This window comes from Peromyscus californicus, unplaced genomic scaffold, assembly GCF_007827085.1.
Source record: "Peromyscus californicus insignis strain IS unplaced genomic scaffold, ASM782708v3 Scaffold_20__1_contigs__length_68692818, whole genome shotgun sequence".
In the NCBI taxonomy this organism is placed as follows: Eukaryota; Metazoa; Chordata; class Mammalia; order Rodentia; family Cricetidae; genus Peromyscus; species Peromyscus californicus.
In genome coordinates this window covers 43250725-43266151 of record NW_026294503.1, presented here as the reverse complement: position 1 = coordinate 43266151, position 15427 = coordinate 43250725, and the positions used below count along the sequence as shown (strand labels likewise).

At 57.1% G+C, this 15427-nt stretch overlaps 1 protein-coding gene and 1 long non-coding RNA gene across 8 annotated transcripts; one reads left to right on the top strand and one right to left on the bottom strand.

Moving 5' to 3' along the window:
- Window positions 1-586: 586 nt before the first annotated feature.
- Window positions 587-10659, bottom strand: Kctd17 (potassium channel tetramerization domain containing 17). Of its 7 annotated transcripts, none has more exons than XM_052748270.1 (9): window positions 10251-10659; window positions 9069-9177; window positions 6345-6436; window positions 5462-5557; window positions 4239-4364; window positions 2944-3037; window positions 2625-2780; window positions 2263-2350; window positions 587-1402 (listed from the first exon to the last, which is right to left on the bottom strand). In XM_052748270.1, exons 1-9 carry the CDS (start codon window positions 10584-10586, stop codon window positions 1333-1335), a joined length of 1167 nt encoding a protein of 388 aa, XP_052604230.1. In that variant the 5' UTR covers window positions 10587-10659; the 3' UTR covers window positions 587-1332. The 7 variants fall into 7 exon arrangements, 6 of the variants coding, with proteins under 6 accessions (XP_052604230.1, XP_052604231.1, XP_052604232.1 ...); XM_052748271.1 differs by having other exon boundaries at window positions 2706-2780; window positions 10251-10656; XM_052748272.1 differs by lacking the exon at window positions 2944-3037 and having other exon boundaries at window positions 10251-10654.
- Window positions 10660-10790: 131 nt separating this feature from the next.
- On the top strand, window positions 10791-14305 carry LOC128116720 (uncharacterized). The gene is made up of 2 exons (XR_008220572.1): window positions 10791-12878; window positions 12989-14305. It is a non-coding gene; the product is annotated as an uncharacterized LOC128116720 (long non-coding RNA).
- The last annotated feature ends 1122 nt before the right edge of the window (window positions 14306-15427 follow it).

The window sequence follows — 15427 nt, the reverse complement described above, 5'->3', positions numbered from 1 at the left end:
TAAGGCACGAAAGGGTCATATGGCAGATGCCCCCCCCCCGAACTCCTAGCCCTAGGGGGCTCTGCTAAAATAGGGGGTCCCTAGTCTCTATTAACCTTAAAACAGGTGGGGAAGGAGACCACATCTTCTAACAAGCCTCCCGCTGGCTCCTGAAAAGCTGGCTGGAAAAGCGAGCTCACCTTTAGCAAGTGCACGTCCTCAGGGCTGTGGTGATGTTTTCCAAGCTGGGAGCGGGCATGAGGATACCCTGGCTCCTGACCTTAGTGCATCATGGACACTCAGGTATAGGGACACTCAGAAGCTGGCGGCCCAGCTTCACAAAGATGGGAAGAATGCGTGGGGGGGGGGGCAAGAGGGTGAGTGGCCAGGTGTCGCAGCAGAAGCGGAGGGGTGGCCCGGGGCTTAGGCTACAGCAGGGCTGCTGGCAGAATAGGTAGCCTCAACTCTGACTCCTGGGTACAGGACTTAGTGACACACCCAGGACAGGGACAGTGGCAGGGGGCGCCAGGAAAAGTGGGTCTGCCTCACCTGAGTTTAAGCCCTGTCCCCAAAAGTGGCCCAGAGAAAGAGGGAGGCAGCCAGGCCGGCCTGTTCATTCAGGTTTATTTCATGGCGGGTGGGACACCACGGACAGATGTGTGCCCATCCCAGGTGGTGGAGACACGGGAGGGGCAGCTCAGCCCCTATCACACCCGACCCCTTCCTTCCCCATCACAAGTCCCCGGGGCAGCCTCGCGACTTGCCAGGGCACTCTGCCGCCAAACACATCGTGGCACAGGGGAGGGGCCGCCAAGGTGATGCCAAGTCTGTACCTCCCTTCCTGCTTGGCTAAGTCCTCACATGGTCCCCTACCCGTATCTGAAGCCATCATGTCCCACTCGGGGGCCAGGCTAGAGTCCCTCCCCCTAGAAGGTAACGGGCTGCAGACCCAGACACTTAGGGCTTCCAGGATCCCCCTTCCTCCCTGGTCCTCACAACACCCCTGTGAGGTAGGTGGGAGGAGGGGGTGCCATGGAGACAGAGGCTCAAGGAGGGTGCTATGACAGGCCGGGAGGGAGTGTATCTGCCATGCAGCAAAGGGACCCAGGCGAGGGGACAAAAGGGCCTGGGAGACAGGAGTGGGCAGTGCCACACTTTGGCCATGGGCAGGTGACTCTGCCTGGAGAGCCCAGGACCCACCTCAGGCCTTCCAAGGTCCCCGAGGGCCCCAGGCCTGGGCCTGGAGGCAGGATTGAGTCCCCGCCCGGCAGAGGCAGGCAGCAGTGACAAGGGACAGGGCAAGTCTTCCTCCTCGGGCCGGGGGCCCACCCCGTGGTACAAAAATAAAGGATTTCAGATCGGAACCCCAAGTCCCTGGAGGTGATCTGGGGGCTCACATCCGGGTGCCTCTGGCTTGTAATAGCTAGAAAATAAGAGAGGGGAGGGACAGAGGAAGAGGAGAGGGGGGTCAGAAAACCAGGGTGGAGGGTGAGGACAGGGGGATGCCGGGACAGGAAAGTTGGGGAGAGTAAGGGGAGGAAGGGAGAGAGGGAGAGAGGGAGAGAGAAAGGCAAGTGAGTCCCAGGCTGGCTCTGGAGGAGGGGTGGGGCTGAGGCCCAAAGGAGGTGGAGTCAGGACCGAGGAGGGGAGAAACTGCCAGTCCTGGGCTGGTGGTGGCGGCGGCAGCCCGGTGGGGGAGGGGGCGGGATAGGAGGGGCCGATCACTGCTTTCCCAGGCAAAAAGGGGCCACCGGAAGCAGCTGTTCGCCCCATCTTAGAATCCAACCGTGGCCCAGAGAGAGGCAGTGACCTGCCCACGGTCACTCAGGGAGATCGGGCTGACTGGGGGCTACTGTCACCCAGGCAGAGATCAGGCCTTTTCCTGCCACGCTCCAATCCTTGGCAGGCTCTTGCCAACTCATCAGCCAGGGGACATCACATGTGGCCTGGCCACCCACTCCACAGAACTAGGGGGGACACAGTACCCACATGCAGTGCTGCACGAGCTTCTAGACATGCGTGGTGGGGCAGAGGCACACGGCTAGTCCTCCCCTCCCCCCACGCCTGGCTCCCATGCCGACTGACTACAGGCAGGCAGGCAGGTACAAGAGTCTCCACCTCTGGGCTTTGTCAGTTCTCGGGGCCTCACCCCAAGGCCCAGATAAGTTGAGAGAGTTAGGTGGGTGGAGAGAATCAGCCAAAAGCTCGGCTCAAGTCCAAAGACAAGATTAGGAGCACCCTCCTCGCTTCCGCCCCTCCCTCCAGCTCTGCCAGGCTACAAACCAGGGGCGGCAGCTCTGGGGGCGGGCGCGGGGCCGAGGAGCTCTCACAGCAAGCTCAGGCTTGGGTCTGGGAGGGTGCGGACAGGGACCTGCAAGGAGGAAACATGAGGAGGGCAAGCGGGAAGAGGGGGGCCTGTGGCCAAGGCCCACCTCAGAGGGGTCCTGCTGGGTTGGAGGACAGAGAGCAGATGCGGCCACGCCCCTCCTCCCCAGGCCAGGAGGCAGAAGGGGCCGGAAGGGGCGCAGGAGGCGGCAGGCAGGAGGATGCTTGGGGATGCAGGGCCAGGGGGCCCGGGGAGAGGGCACGGGAGACCGGGACTAGGGCAGCCCCAGGGTGGAGACGGGAGCAGGCGGAGAGGAAACCTGGGCAGGGGCAGAGAGGGAAGAGGCAGGGTGCAGATGAGATCCAGGAGGAAGAGGAGGTAGATGAAGATGAAGCAGGACCTCCAGCAGGAAGCGGAGGAGGAGGAGGCGGTGGTGGGAGGGAGAAAAGGTTAGCGGGATCCTGAGATGACAGGGCTGCAAGAGAAAGTGAGAGAGGGATGGTTATGGGCGAGGCGCCAGGCGCTGAGCTAACCCTGGTGGCCCGCCCCCACGGTTCCCGGCGGCAGCTGCTCCAGCAGGGAGAGGGCGGGAGGCCCGGGCTGTCATTAGCAATCGTCCTCTTGGGGGCGGGCTGCACCTTTCTCCTGGGCATCCGCCTCCACCTGCACCTGGGCCACCTCCACCTCCTCCACCTCCTGCCGCCGCCGCTCCTCCAGCTGCTCGTCCGTGCTCTGCGCACCCGCCGCCGACCAGGGAAGAGAGAGTGGAGACACTGACGAGGGGGCGGGGCTGCGGGCTGCTGTCCGCAGGGACCCCCGACCTCGGGACAGAGGGGCAGGCGGGAGGAAAGGGGCCTCTGAGGGAGGGAGGGCTGCAGCCAAAGCAGCTGGTGCGTCTTCTCTAGCCCAAGAGGGATGCTCCAAGACCAGCCAGGCTGCTGTTACAGAGCCCGGCTATGCAGGGAGGGCTGGAGGAGCCAGTGGGCTCCTGGGAAGAAGGCCTTACTTTGGCAAGATGGATCCAGAGCAGGAAAGCCAGGGTTGCCCCAGGGCCGTCACCAGCCAGATCTAGATGCCAGCAACAAGTGACTGGCGGCCTGGGCCAGGTTGGTGACCCAGGGAGGCAGAGCAGCAGGGCACCCTGAACTCTTGCAGGGAGCAGCCAGCCACTGGCATGGCCGGACAGTGGCAAGGGGATCACAGCAGGGCTGAGTGGGGACACACAGGAAGCCAGAGTTCCTAAGACTCCTGCACATGGGCACAGCTTCCACCTTCCCAAGCTGGATCGGGCCTATTGTGTGGGCCCCACTGCAGGCCCAAGGGTACTGGACCTTACTCAGTTCTTCCCCACAGGCTGGCTGCCAACTGAGCCCTTGGGAGCTTGCTGCCAATGCCAGAGCCCATAGGGCTCCTGACACCATTCCGGGAGGCTCTCCAAAAGTCCCGGGGAAGGGTAGGACTATGGGATTTCCCCATCCTGACCTAGGCTGACGTTAGGCAGTCACTAGTCCCTGGGAAATAAACCAGCAGATGAGAACCCAGGAGTTCCAGCCTGGAATCTCCAGAGCGCTCACCTCTCCTTTCAGAGAGAATACAGCAAAGACGTGAGAAGAGAGACTTGCCCAAGGTCATACAGGGCAGCATGCCACACCTGGGCCACTAGTTCAGCGTGCCATGCCTCGTGCTTCAACACCTGTCCATGTGGCCTCAGGAATAAGAGGCATCAAGCCCACCCTGTCTGTGCCCTTGCCATGGTCCTGCCTAACTGCTCCCCAGCCTGGGCCAAAGGTGTGAGCTGACTGGACTGTAGTGGCATGGGATGGATGGCGTTGGCTGTGACCATGACCATGAGCGTTATGTGGGTGCAGCAGGAGAGAGGACGTAGCAGCAGAATGGGGGAGAGGTGCTGTCTTCACACAGGGCAGGGACTCACCTTGGTCTTACGGCTAGACTCTGAGCTTAGGCCGTGTGGGGAGCTGTGGAGTTCCTTAGACACCACACACAGGAACTCGGCTTGGTCCTCACTGCCATAGTTGTAAGAGGAGCCGATGTTCACGAGCTGGGGGAAGGGTAGGACTCATCACCCTCTCTGCCAGTGGAGGGCAAGAGAGACAGTAGTCTACTGGAGGACCCGCAGGCCAGGGACCAAGCCCAGGAGCCCTCCACATCCTCCCCAGGGTCCTACAGATTTGCTCACACCATTTCTAGGTTTTCCGAGACAGGGCCTCGAACTCACTATGCAGTTGAGGGGGACCCTGACTTCCTGCCTCTACCTCCAGTGTAGATGCGGCTCTCCTAATAGTGGGTATGACACTAGTGCCGATGTGTGGGGTCCTACCCCAAACTAGAACCTTTCCTGATGGCTCTTCTCAGTTTCACAAAGGCCTTGTGAAGGAGGTGCCGCGACCTCACATCCCAGAATGCAGAGGCTGGGAGAGGAGCTGGCTTGCTCCAGTAGGAGAGTGACAGAGGGCAGGGCTGGAAGAGAGGGTGCCCTCTTGTCCTAGCTGGCTGCTTGGTCTTCCTCACAATGACTATCCTGGAACCCCAGCCTTCTCCTCCAGCTTCCTGTGGGAAGAAGCTGGTGGGGTACATGCATAGGGAAGTAGCTCAGCTCTTCTCTTGTTCTCAGGGCAGATTGGACCTTGGGTTCATTTTGGGGGGGCTCTACGCCTCTACAAACCCAAGAGGCAGAGCGTAACCCTGCGTAGCCCTGCGGCTGATAACAGGAGTCTCCCGTGGTGAACCGCATATGGCCTGGAGACAGAGCTGGTCACACTTGTACCTTGCGAAGCCATCACCTGGGGCTTCCAGGAAAGGGGGATGCTTATCACCTCACCGTGCATGTCTGTCATGAGACCCTGGAGGTCAGGCCCAGGGTGTGGCAAGGATTCCACTCAACTCTGTGCTTCTGGTCTCCTATACCTGAGCTGTCCCTGAGGACCAGGGACTGGCTGCTGTGCAGAGCCCCAGAGACTAGGATGCCCAGGGGCAGGTGTTCCCCGCCCGCGTCTCAGTCCACCTCTGCCCGGCAGGCCCTGTTCTAGTCTTGCTTAGTTCCATTCCAGAAGACGCTGAGCTTGGGGCTCGGGGGAGGGACTGGAGGCTGAGGCTGCAGAAAGGACAAGCTTAGGGTGTCCCTTGTACCCAGCCCACCTGCTCGAAGCGCCAGCCATCAGACATGGTGGAGACCATCTGTGTGAGCTCTTCCTCCTGACACTGCAGTACACGGTACACATGCTTGGGTGGCACCTGTGGGTAGAAGGGTCACATGGAGAACACCTCGAAGGGCACCAGACACCCAGCTGCAGGGAGGAGGGAGCCATGCTCTGCATACCTACTACGTGCCGGATGCTTCCTTCCGAGACCCTCGTGCATTACAGAATTTTTTTTTTTTTTTTTTTTGGTTTTTCGAGACAGGGTTTCTCTGTGTAGCTTTGCGCCTTTCCTGGAACTCACTTGGTAGCCCAGGCTGGCCTCGAACTCACAGAGATCCGCCTGGCTCTGCCTCCCGAGTGCTGGGATTAAAGGCGTGCGGCAGAATTTTTTATACTGAGGCTCTCAGAGAGGTTCAGTCGCTTGCCCAGGGTCACCAGGTGAGTCAGGGCCTCACCTCTTTAGCTCCTGTGGCTGGGAGGTGATGTCTCACCCTGTCCCCTAGAAGCCTGGGGTTCGAGCTCTGAAATGCCAGCCCCAACAGCTCTTGTGTACCTACTAGGGGACTGCCTGACTCCATGAAGTAGACATTTACTCATCCTGCATGGCGCTGGGTGGGGGCGGGTGGGTGATTGTACTGCTGTTGGCATCCTCGGTGAGCAAGGGTAGCTAGGCAACTTGGAGCATCTCTACTTTCCATGGAGGAAAACAAAGAAGGGCATGATAACCCTTGGTCACACACAGCAGGAGCTCAGTCAGGGGCAGAACCCTAGCAGTATATATCCAGGCTGGGACTGTGCTGAGCAGCCTGGGAGGCCTCCCCCTCTCCCCTTACCTTCCCCCCACCCCTTCCCTCCACTGGTCCTGCTTCCTCTCTCCAAACCTGGGTCACTGTGTAGTCTTTCTCCTCCATCCTGTCTTTGATGATTCGGATCAGGGGGCCAATGTTGTAGAACTCGGCTTCCTCCAGGACCCCTGGGACACAGAGCAGCCTGGTCACCTCTACTGTCTCCATGCCCCACTCTCCCCCAGACCCACTTCCTGCTCTGGTCACATTCCTAGACAGGGTCTGTGAGTTCAGGGGCCAAGGAAGAGGGAGCATTTCAGGTCTAGGGATCTGCTCAGTTGGTAGAGTGACAGACTAGCATGGCCAAAGCCCTGGGTTTGATCCCCAGCACTGCACAAACCATGAGTGGCGATAAACACTTGTAATCCTGGCACTTGGGAGGTAGAGGCAGGAGGATCAGAAGTTCAAGGACATCCTTGGCTACATAACAAGTTTGAGCCAGCCTAGGCTAGATGAGACCTGGTCCAATCCAAACAAAAGGGAACATTTTTTTCCCTTGGTCCCCACATGAGAGGCTGAGATGCCACTCTTCAGCCAGCCCTGTCTTCCTGTGCCATGATGAGCATGTGACTCAGGACTACCTGGTGAACCTGGGGCTGTTTTGGGCATCAAGAGAGAAGGCTCATTGGGACTGTGCCCTAGAATACTACAGAGAGGGCCTAGGCCACCCACTGTGTGACCTCATTCATCAAACTCATGCTAAGTACCAGGCCTGTGCTGGGAACATCACATTCCTCATGGCACTTGTCAGAACTAGAAGTGAGTACTTTCATTATGTCCACTGAACAACCCGGGGAAACGGAGGCTGAGAGAGAAACAGCTTGTCCAAGGTCACGTGGCCTGTAAGCCGCAGAGCCAAGGCAAGCTCCATCTTCAGAGCCCTGGACCCCTCACTAGAAGTCAATAAGCTTTTGGGCACCCCCAGCTACCACTCATAACTGTTGGTAAAGCTCTTAGGGGTCCATCAATGGTCCCAGGGCACAAGGGAAGCAGATGTCACCGTCTGTGTGTTATAGACGGATCTGAGAGATGAAGTCAGTCATCCCTCCTCCAATCGGTAAAGTGCAAAGAACTCTGAGGAGTCTGGACTACAGGAAGTCCCTGCAGGGCAGGGGGATGCTGGGCTCTCTGGGGACAGGGACCACCACAGACTGTTATATCCTCTCAAAACTGAACCTTTGAAACCTAACCGCCACGTGATAGAGGGACTCTGGCCAGCAGAAGGGGAAGAGCCACGAGATGGAAACCCAAGGAAGTGAGAACTCTGAAAGAAGAGCCGGACAGCCAATGAATCCCCCTGCCTGCGTGCAGCACACAGGTGAGCAGTTGGCAGCCAGGAGAAGGGTCAGGCCAGAAGCCTCGAGGCTAACACACTGACCCTGAATCCCAGCCTGCAGAGTAGAAGGGGTCAGTGGCTGTTGTTGTAGTCCCTGGCCTCTGGTACTTCCTTACAGCAGCTGGAACTGGGTCAGGGGTCACTGTGATCTCTATTGGTGCTCAACTAATACGTGCCGGAAGGGAGAGTCAGCAAGGACCACGGCCTGAGTGACAGAAACTCTCCAACCCTGAGCTGTGTACCCCAGGCTAGGCAGCTTCGTGCTTCCCACTGCTCAGTGTGGTGGTGACTGTCACTACCCTTCATAGACCAGGAGAGGTTAGCTAACATTTCCACGGCCACACAGTAAGCTTCCTCCTGAAATCCATCTCTCCAGATATTTCCCTACCCCGCCTGAAGATGTGAGAACACCAGAGCTCTGAAGAGCTAGAACCTGTAAACAGGTGTTGGCTGTGATGCAGCTGGAGTGTGAGCCTCCCAGAGGGACCTGCTCCTGAGCCCAGGCCCCACCCACGTGATCTGTTCCCCTTGGACTGCTAGGCAGCTAGCTGTAGGCCGGGTAGAGTGAGCTACCTACAGTGAGCTCTGAGTGTGATCATCTCCCTGTCCTTTGGGGAATCTTCAGATCACTGTACCCCATTGGGGTCAGTCAGAGATGATCACTGCCTAGAGTAAGGGCTGTGTGAAACACCCACAGAGTCACAGGACTCATCTGCAGTCCCAACATACACTCTTCCGAATGTGGGTCATGATGCCCATTTTGTAGGCACTAGCGGAGACCCAGAGAAGACTGACATGTCCAAGCTGGCCTGGCCCGACCCAGAGCTACACTCAAGTGTACAGAGGAGAACTGGTTTGAAGATGGCTGTAGTCCCTGTCCCTGGCCTATTCTCCTGTTTCCATGTCAGCTAGGCCCGGAGGTGAGCCTCCACAGGCCTGGGAAGGGCAGAAGTCCTACCAGGAACAGCACCCCAACTCCCCTGACAAGCCACTGGGCTGCAGAAGCAGCCAGCTTCGGGAACTCCGTCCACTGGCTGATGGCAAGCACCTGCTTGGGAGACACAGAATAAGGCAAAGGCAGCCCCAGCTCTTCTCCCAGCCAGCCTGGAGCATCACAGGCCACACCAGGTCTTCCTGAAGGCTTGGGAGGGAAAGGTCATTCCCAAAGGCGGCAGAAGCCTCAGGGCTTTCCTGCCTCCCTTGATCCTCTTCCTGTTTCCACAATCACTTCCCCAACAGCACTCAGTGACAGCTTGGGTCTGTCAGCCTGGCAGAGACCTGGAGAATGGGACCCCACTCCAGGACAGGCAGAAAATAATGGGGGAAAGTAGACGCCACCCTGGCTGTAAGAATGGTTTTAGGACTCCCCCGAAGGCTCTGGTTGGCTCCAGAGAGCCCCAGACCAGCCCAATGAACCAACTCACCCTCCTCAGCCATATCCTTGTCCAGCACCAGCTTGCCATGCCTGAGGAAGTTCAATATGGGCCCGAAGTAGGTGGGGTCACGGTCAATGAGGTAGGCCCCGGTCTCATCCTGTAGAAATGACCACAGGAAGTGAGAGGTGTGCAAGCTTCCCCCAAGCCCAGCCCCACACATAAGCTCAACTCACCACAGGCTGGAAAAGGACTGCAGGAGAGAGGAAGGGGGGTGAAATGAACAACCAGGCACTGGGTTCCAGCCCTGCCTCTGCCTTTTCCAGACTGTGTGACCTTGAGCCAATCATCTGGCCTCATCTGAAGCATCTCTTCTCTCCCCCACAATCAGAGGATTAAATGTGAGCATGAAGTGTGACCGGACTTCTGAGTGGCCCCTAGCTCAGCACAGGACTCAGTGAAATCTCCCTTTTGGTAAAGTTTCCCTCCTGGAGGCTGTACCCCTGAGCCAACCCCACTATCCACCAGATGTCTGCAAGTTTCCAAAGGAGCTGCCCTCTGATTGGACACTTGCAGCCTGCAGGGAGGCAGGACTGGCATCAGTACGACCCCATTAAGAAGCAGGGGACTCACCCAAGGACACAGTGTGAGAGGGCCACAGAATGGGGGCCAGGGAACTTTGACAAGCCAACTCCAGAGGCCAAAGTCAGAGCAGAGAAGTCCGTCCCACTCCCCACTCCTCCCAGGTCATTCGGGGGAGTTGGCGGGAGAGCAGGATGAGCCCACAAGTGGTATCCACTAGGCCAGGGCTCTTCTCCACATTAAGCTCAGCTCCAAGACACCCAAGCCTCCTCCACCCGGTTCCCTGCACCCCTCAGCTGCCCACACCCCAAGGGCGGGGAGAAGCAGCCGCATCAACTCCTAACGCTGCAGTCAGCCAGGGCAGTACGGCAGGCCGGGCTTGTCGGTCCCTCAGTACCGCCCAACAGCAAGGGAGCGTCCCGGATCCAGGGCAGCGCTCCAAGGCTCCAAATGGCCGCGGCCCGTGCTGTCCCGTTGTCACGGCAATGGGCGCTGAGATCCCTCTCTGCTCCGTTTCCTCCCCCTCCTCCTGCCCGGGCTTCCCGCCTCTGGATCCTACAAAAGCTACGCCGCCCAGGCTGGAGGCCGAGGGACGCGCAGGCCGGACAGCCCCAGAGCGCGGAACCCGGACGCCGCCGTCAGAGGGCTCACCCGATCCGACTGCAGCTCTTCGCCTTGGCACAGGCGGCTGAGGAAGGACTTCTGCTCCCGGCACAGCGTCTGGCGGGTGGTCAGGAACACCGTGCCCCCTACGTTCAGCCGCACCCACTTGCCCCAGCCGCCCCCGGCTCGGCCGCCCGCCCCCACCGGTGGCGCTGCCTCCCCGGCCTCCATCCTCATCGCCAGCCTCGGTGTCTGCATCCTCCCCTCCGCGGGCTGCGGGCGGGTACCAGGCGCGGGGTATGCCGGGAGCTGTAGTCTGGAGCCAGGGCTGGGATGCGCGGCGCCTGTCCTGGTGCATCTCGGACCGCAGGTCCCGCCCCACATTACCTTTACTGGCGGTCAGACACCTGGTCTCTCGCTTTGGCTAGGCCAGACTGCTTGTTTTGCAGAAGGCCAGGGCTGTGGGAAAACAGTGATCCCCAGTCGGCTAATCCCCCCCCCATTTGTTCTTTGTGCGGGGGCCCCAGCTGAGGAATGCCTGACCTGAGAAGAACTTTCTGCCTCCAGAGATTCCTATATTTACCTATACCTACTTTTTAATAGGTGCAGGTGCATGTGCGTGCGCATGTGCATATGTGTGTTGCTGGGGATGGAACCCAGGGTCTCTCGTATGCTAAACCACACCAGCAGTATTTCTTTTTGTCCCGTGTGTGGTGAGGACCACAGGGATGACAGTGAGTCACCTCTACCTCCTCCTAAATTCTTTGAGGACATGCAGTTGGATTTAGGGCTGGCTGAACATTATTTCTGTGTGCCAGAAAGCTGTGTGAACATAGATATTACTCATCTAAGCTTCCAGCAGCTCTGCCAGATCGGTACCACCAAAACCGTGGCACAGATGGGACCACAGAAGTATAGAGACAGTGGTACATTTCCTACTGGTCTGTTTCCTCTGCCCTTCCCAGGGCTGTCAAGGATCAGGCCAGGGCTCCCACATTGAAGCCCAGACCTCCACCCAGCTTCCTGCACCTCTCAGCTACCCACACCCCAAGGGCAAGCAGAAGCAGATACATCAACCCCTTTCCCAGCTGGAGTCAACCTGGACAGCAGGGTTTAGGGGAATGAAGGGGATATGAAGGCAGCCCCGGTTTGTAGGGTTTGTGGGGGCTGATCACAAAGGTCACTGGTCTGCAGGGATGGAGAGAGGGGAGAGGTGGATCAGGTGGGATCAAGAACAGAGCTAAGTCTGGAGGGACAAGAGCCAATCTTAGGCTGGTCTGAAGGAAACAGAGTCTGCTTAAGGAGTGAATATCCGGAAGATGAAGTTCAGGTACCGGCTTCCCGATGCCACCTGCTTCCATAAATATGATAGAACTGAAGCTTGGAGGTAAGGCAGCTGGTAGCCTGCACAGGTCTACTTGCAAGATGTGGGGAGGGAAGTTGTGGAATACCCCTTCCCCAGCTGCCTGGCCCAGTCCTTGAGGAGTGTGAGCTATGCAACTGAGGAGCCACCAGGCTCTCAGCAAAGGAGGAATGACCTTGGGGTGGTTTTGGGGGATGGTCACCTTGGCATTGGTGTTCCAGAGGATTATTGGGATGGGAAAATGGATGGGCAGGGGGAAATGGGGGGAAGCTGTTTTAGGGATGTGGTTCCTGCTGGTCTCTTCCCCCCGTTGCTCAGCGAGCTCCTGAGGACGGTTGTCCCTTTCAGGACATCACAGCAGGTACCAGAAGTACCAAACACTGGACCGGACTCAGGGAATGGTCTACTTTCACTTTCTGTTGCCGTGATATAACATCCGGCCAAAAGCCGACTCAAGGGGAAAATGGTTTATTGGGCTCACAATTCCAGGTCACAGCCCTTTGTTGTAGGCAAGTCAAGCAGGCAGGACTTGACGCAGCTAGTCACATCCACAGTCAAGGGCAGAGAGAGAACGGATGCATGTATGCTCAGCTCACTTTCAATACTCTTAGACAGTCCAGAACCCAAACTGGGGGAGTGGTGCCGCCCAGAGAGGGCTGGGTCTTCCCACATCACTTAATATAATCAAGTGTGGCGATACTTTGTGCTCTAACAAAGCAAACTTGCCTGGAAATCAGAGTACGGAGCTAGCTAGCCGCTAGAGGCCAGGCAGTGGTGGCACACACCTTTAATCCCAGCACTTGGGAGGAGGAAACAGGAAGTGGTATGGCTGGGTGGAGAGAGGAAGTGATAAGGTGGGGTGGAGACAGGAGCTCGGCCCCTTTTGTCTGAGGATTTGGTAGAGGTAAGAAGTCTCTCTTACTGATCTTTCAGGATTTACCCCAATATCTGGCTCTGGGTTTTTATTATTAAGACCAATTAGAATTCACACTATAATCAAGACAGTCTCCTACAGACATTCCCATAGGCTAACCTGATTTAGGCAATTTTTCATTAACTCTCTTAACAAGTGATTCTAGACTGCGTCAAGTTGACAGCTGAAACTCACCCATCGCTGGGGAGGTGAGCGGAGCAAACCTTGTAAGGATGGGAATCAGCTCTTCCTCCTCCAGCCAGGGTCCTGTTATAAGTGCCTGACCACAGACACCAAAAGCTTTCAGCAAGGACAAGTTCATCATTCACTGTGTTCCCAAGACCATGCTCCGGGCGTTCTGTTACGACAGTGGTGTAGACCACAGCCACCAGAGCAGCAGGTAGTGTTCACTGAGGGCTTTTCCTGGTTCAGGTGGTACCCCACTCACGGGCTGTCATCATTCTGGGACATCTAAGACACGGATCTTACTTCTCCTTGCCTATCTTACAGTAGGTAAAATGAGGCTCAGAGGCTGTGGGCTCCTCCCAGTCAGTGTTGGAAGAGGCTGTGGAGTGCAGAGCCAGCCTTAAAGCTTTGTCTCAATGACCCAGAAGCCATCCCACTCTCCTGCCCCCATGGATCCTATGGCAACCCCGCAGTGGCAGTCTAAAGGCCACACCACAGGTGAAGAGACCAGAGTCCATACAGCCGGTCCAAGCAGGCCAACCGGAGCCCAGCACAGGTCTGGGCATTGTCCCATTTTGTCTCCAATTCTGGAGGTGTCCGGTGGAGGCTGGGCCCAGTACCTTGAGGCCCAATAAAGAAGAAGGCTGACCTCCAATTTTCCCTCTTTCAGAGTCCCTATCTCTTTGGACACAGAACCTCCTCAAACAGACACCTAAACTTCTCCCCCTGTGTCAATGTTTCATTACTGTGACACAATAATCGGAGTAAAATAACTTAAAAGAAGAAAGAGTTACTGTTTTGTTCATAGTTTCCACGGTTTACTGACTTTTTAGGGTCATTGGGGGTGCAGTACTAGGGACTGAATGTAGGGTCTGCCCACCTCATGGCAGTAAAGAAGAAAGAGGTAAGGGAGAGAGAGAGAGAGAGAGAGAGAGAGAGAGAGAGAGAGAGAGAGAGAGAGAGAGAGAGAGAGAGAGAGAGAGAGAGAGAGAGAGAGAGAGAGAGAGAGAGAGAGAGAGAGAGAGAGCGCACTATAGAAACCAGGGATAAGATCTACTATTCCGAGGCATGCCCCACAGTGACCCACTTCCTCCAAGTAGGTCCTACCTCTGGAACCCAAGCCCATTCAGCTCGGAACTCATCATCAATGGGTTAATCCATTGATAAAGCTAACGGCTTCCTATGCTTATCACCCCTGATAGTGCCATGAGCTGAGGACTAAGTCTTCACCTATGTACTGGGTGGGGGCACTTCCTATCCAAACCACAAGCCCATCTGAAGTGACACCCTCACCAATGAGGGTCACAGCCAGAGCCGGGTGACAAGATCCAAGGCCCCCGAACAGCCAACAGCTGCCGCTGCCTTCCTTCCTGCGTCTGTCTGGGCTTCAGTCTGGCCCTTTTTGGGTGGGAAAGCAAAGTGTACCAGGAGGATCTTCACCTGACTGTGGAAAGGGCCTTAGGCCCTCTCTCCAAACGACTCTCATGTGTCACTGGGTTTGCTGAGCACCTACTGTGCGCCAAGATGGAAACCTGGAGATGAAGCTGTCAGAGGTGGCCCCTCTCTTCCCAGAGAGCTTGCTTGGTTCAGGGAAGGTGGGTTTGAGAGGGCCAGATAAAACCTAGACTGGAGGCAGCCTAACTGTTAATTGTGCATTGTTATTTGTGGTTTATTTGCTTGGGGCTTTTTGCGTGCTTACCTCAACCTTCCTCAGAAGATAACTGGGAGACACCAAATACTCTTTAGATACTTTCCAGGATGGCGGCTGAGTCTCAAGAGTCAAACCTTAACTGCTAGCTGGTTCCATGGCCCCCTGGCGGGCCCAGCTGATGCTTTTCCACGATTTAGCTGGAAAACAGGTAAGAGCGGAGGCGCAGGGGTGCGGACTCGCAGACAAGGATGCCAACCAGCAGGCCAGCTTTGTGGCTCAGCAGCTGGACGGCCTGGGAAAGGTCACAGACCCTCTCTCCACCACATTCCCTACCTGTGAAATGAGAGCTACAGGGCTTGCTTTGTGCAGTGGCCTGTGAGAAAGCAGTCACCCAGCAGGCAAGGCCTAGAGGTGCGTGCTCACCATGCCGCCTACACAGAGGCCAGAGAGTACCAGCTCTTGTGAAGCCAGCCAGTTATTCCGTCAAGATCGGTGCTTGAGCCAGAGGCTGCCTCACTAGGCATGAATGAACCAGTCTCCCACCCACTCCCTGCTGAGGCCTGAGGGGAAGGCAGGAAGAGAGGCCACCCCTCAATGCCCCAGTGCTAAGCCTCGTGGCCTAAAGTGATCCTCGAGGCGCCCTATGACAGGGACTCAGAACACCCACTGGGGTCTCTTCTGAGCACATCGCTCGCGGGTTGCCCTGTTTTGAATCTTCTCCTAGCCTCTGAGTGGCTTGTGTCACCGCGGCTGGCAGTTGATGAAGATGTCATTCACTCCGTTCTCCTCACCTCCAAGTTCAGAATGTCAGAACATCGCGACGAGCTTCAAGTCCTTGTTTGGTTCCTCATATCAATGCCACCCCTGCCTGGGGGGCGGGATCTGCTGCACATCCCTCCGTGGGTGCTGCCTGGAAGTCAGCACCTGGTGAGGTCACCCGAGGAGAGGCTGGGATGGAGTGGGTCAGGGTGCACACATCTGGCCACAGGAACTATTCGTACTGAGCAACAGGCTTCAGAAGTCTAGGGTCATGGTCCTCTACTCATGACAGGTGGTTAGCTAGGTCTGTGACCTCATCAAACCCCACTTGACACTATTCAAAATAATTAAGC

Excerpts from the sequence above, each read along its gene's own strand:
- Kctd17 (XM_052748270.1), bottom strand. The coding sequence starts at position 10,586 with ATGTGGGGCGGGACCTGCGGTCCGAGATGCACCAGGACAGGCGCCGCG. Across the intron at positions 2,781-2,943 it reads GGCGGATGCCCAGGAGAAAG|CCCTGTCATCTCAGGATCCC; the intron begins GTGCAGCCCGCC and ends TTTCTCTTGCAG. Across the intron at positions 1,403-2,262 it reads CCCCAGAGCTGCCGCCCCTG|CTATTACAAGCCAGAGGCAC; the intron begins GTTTGTAGCCTG and ends CTTATTTTCTAG.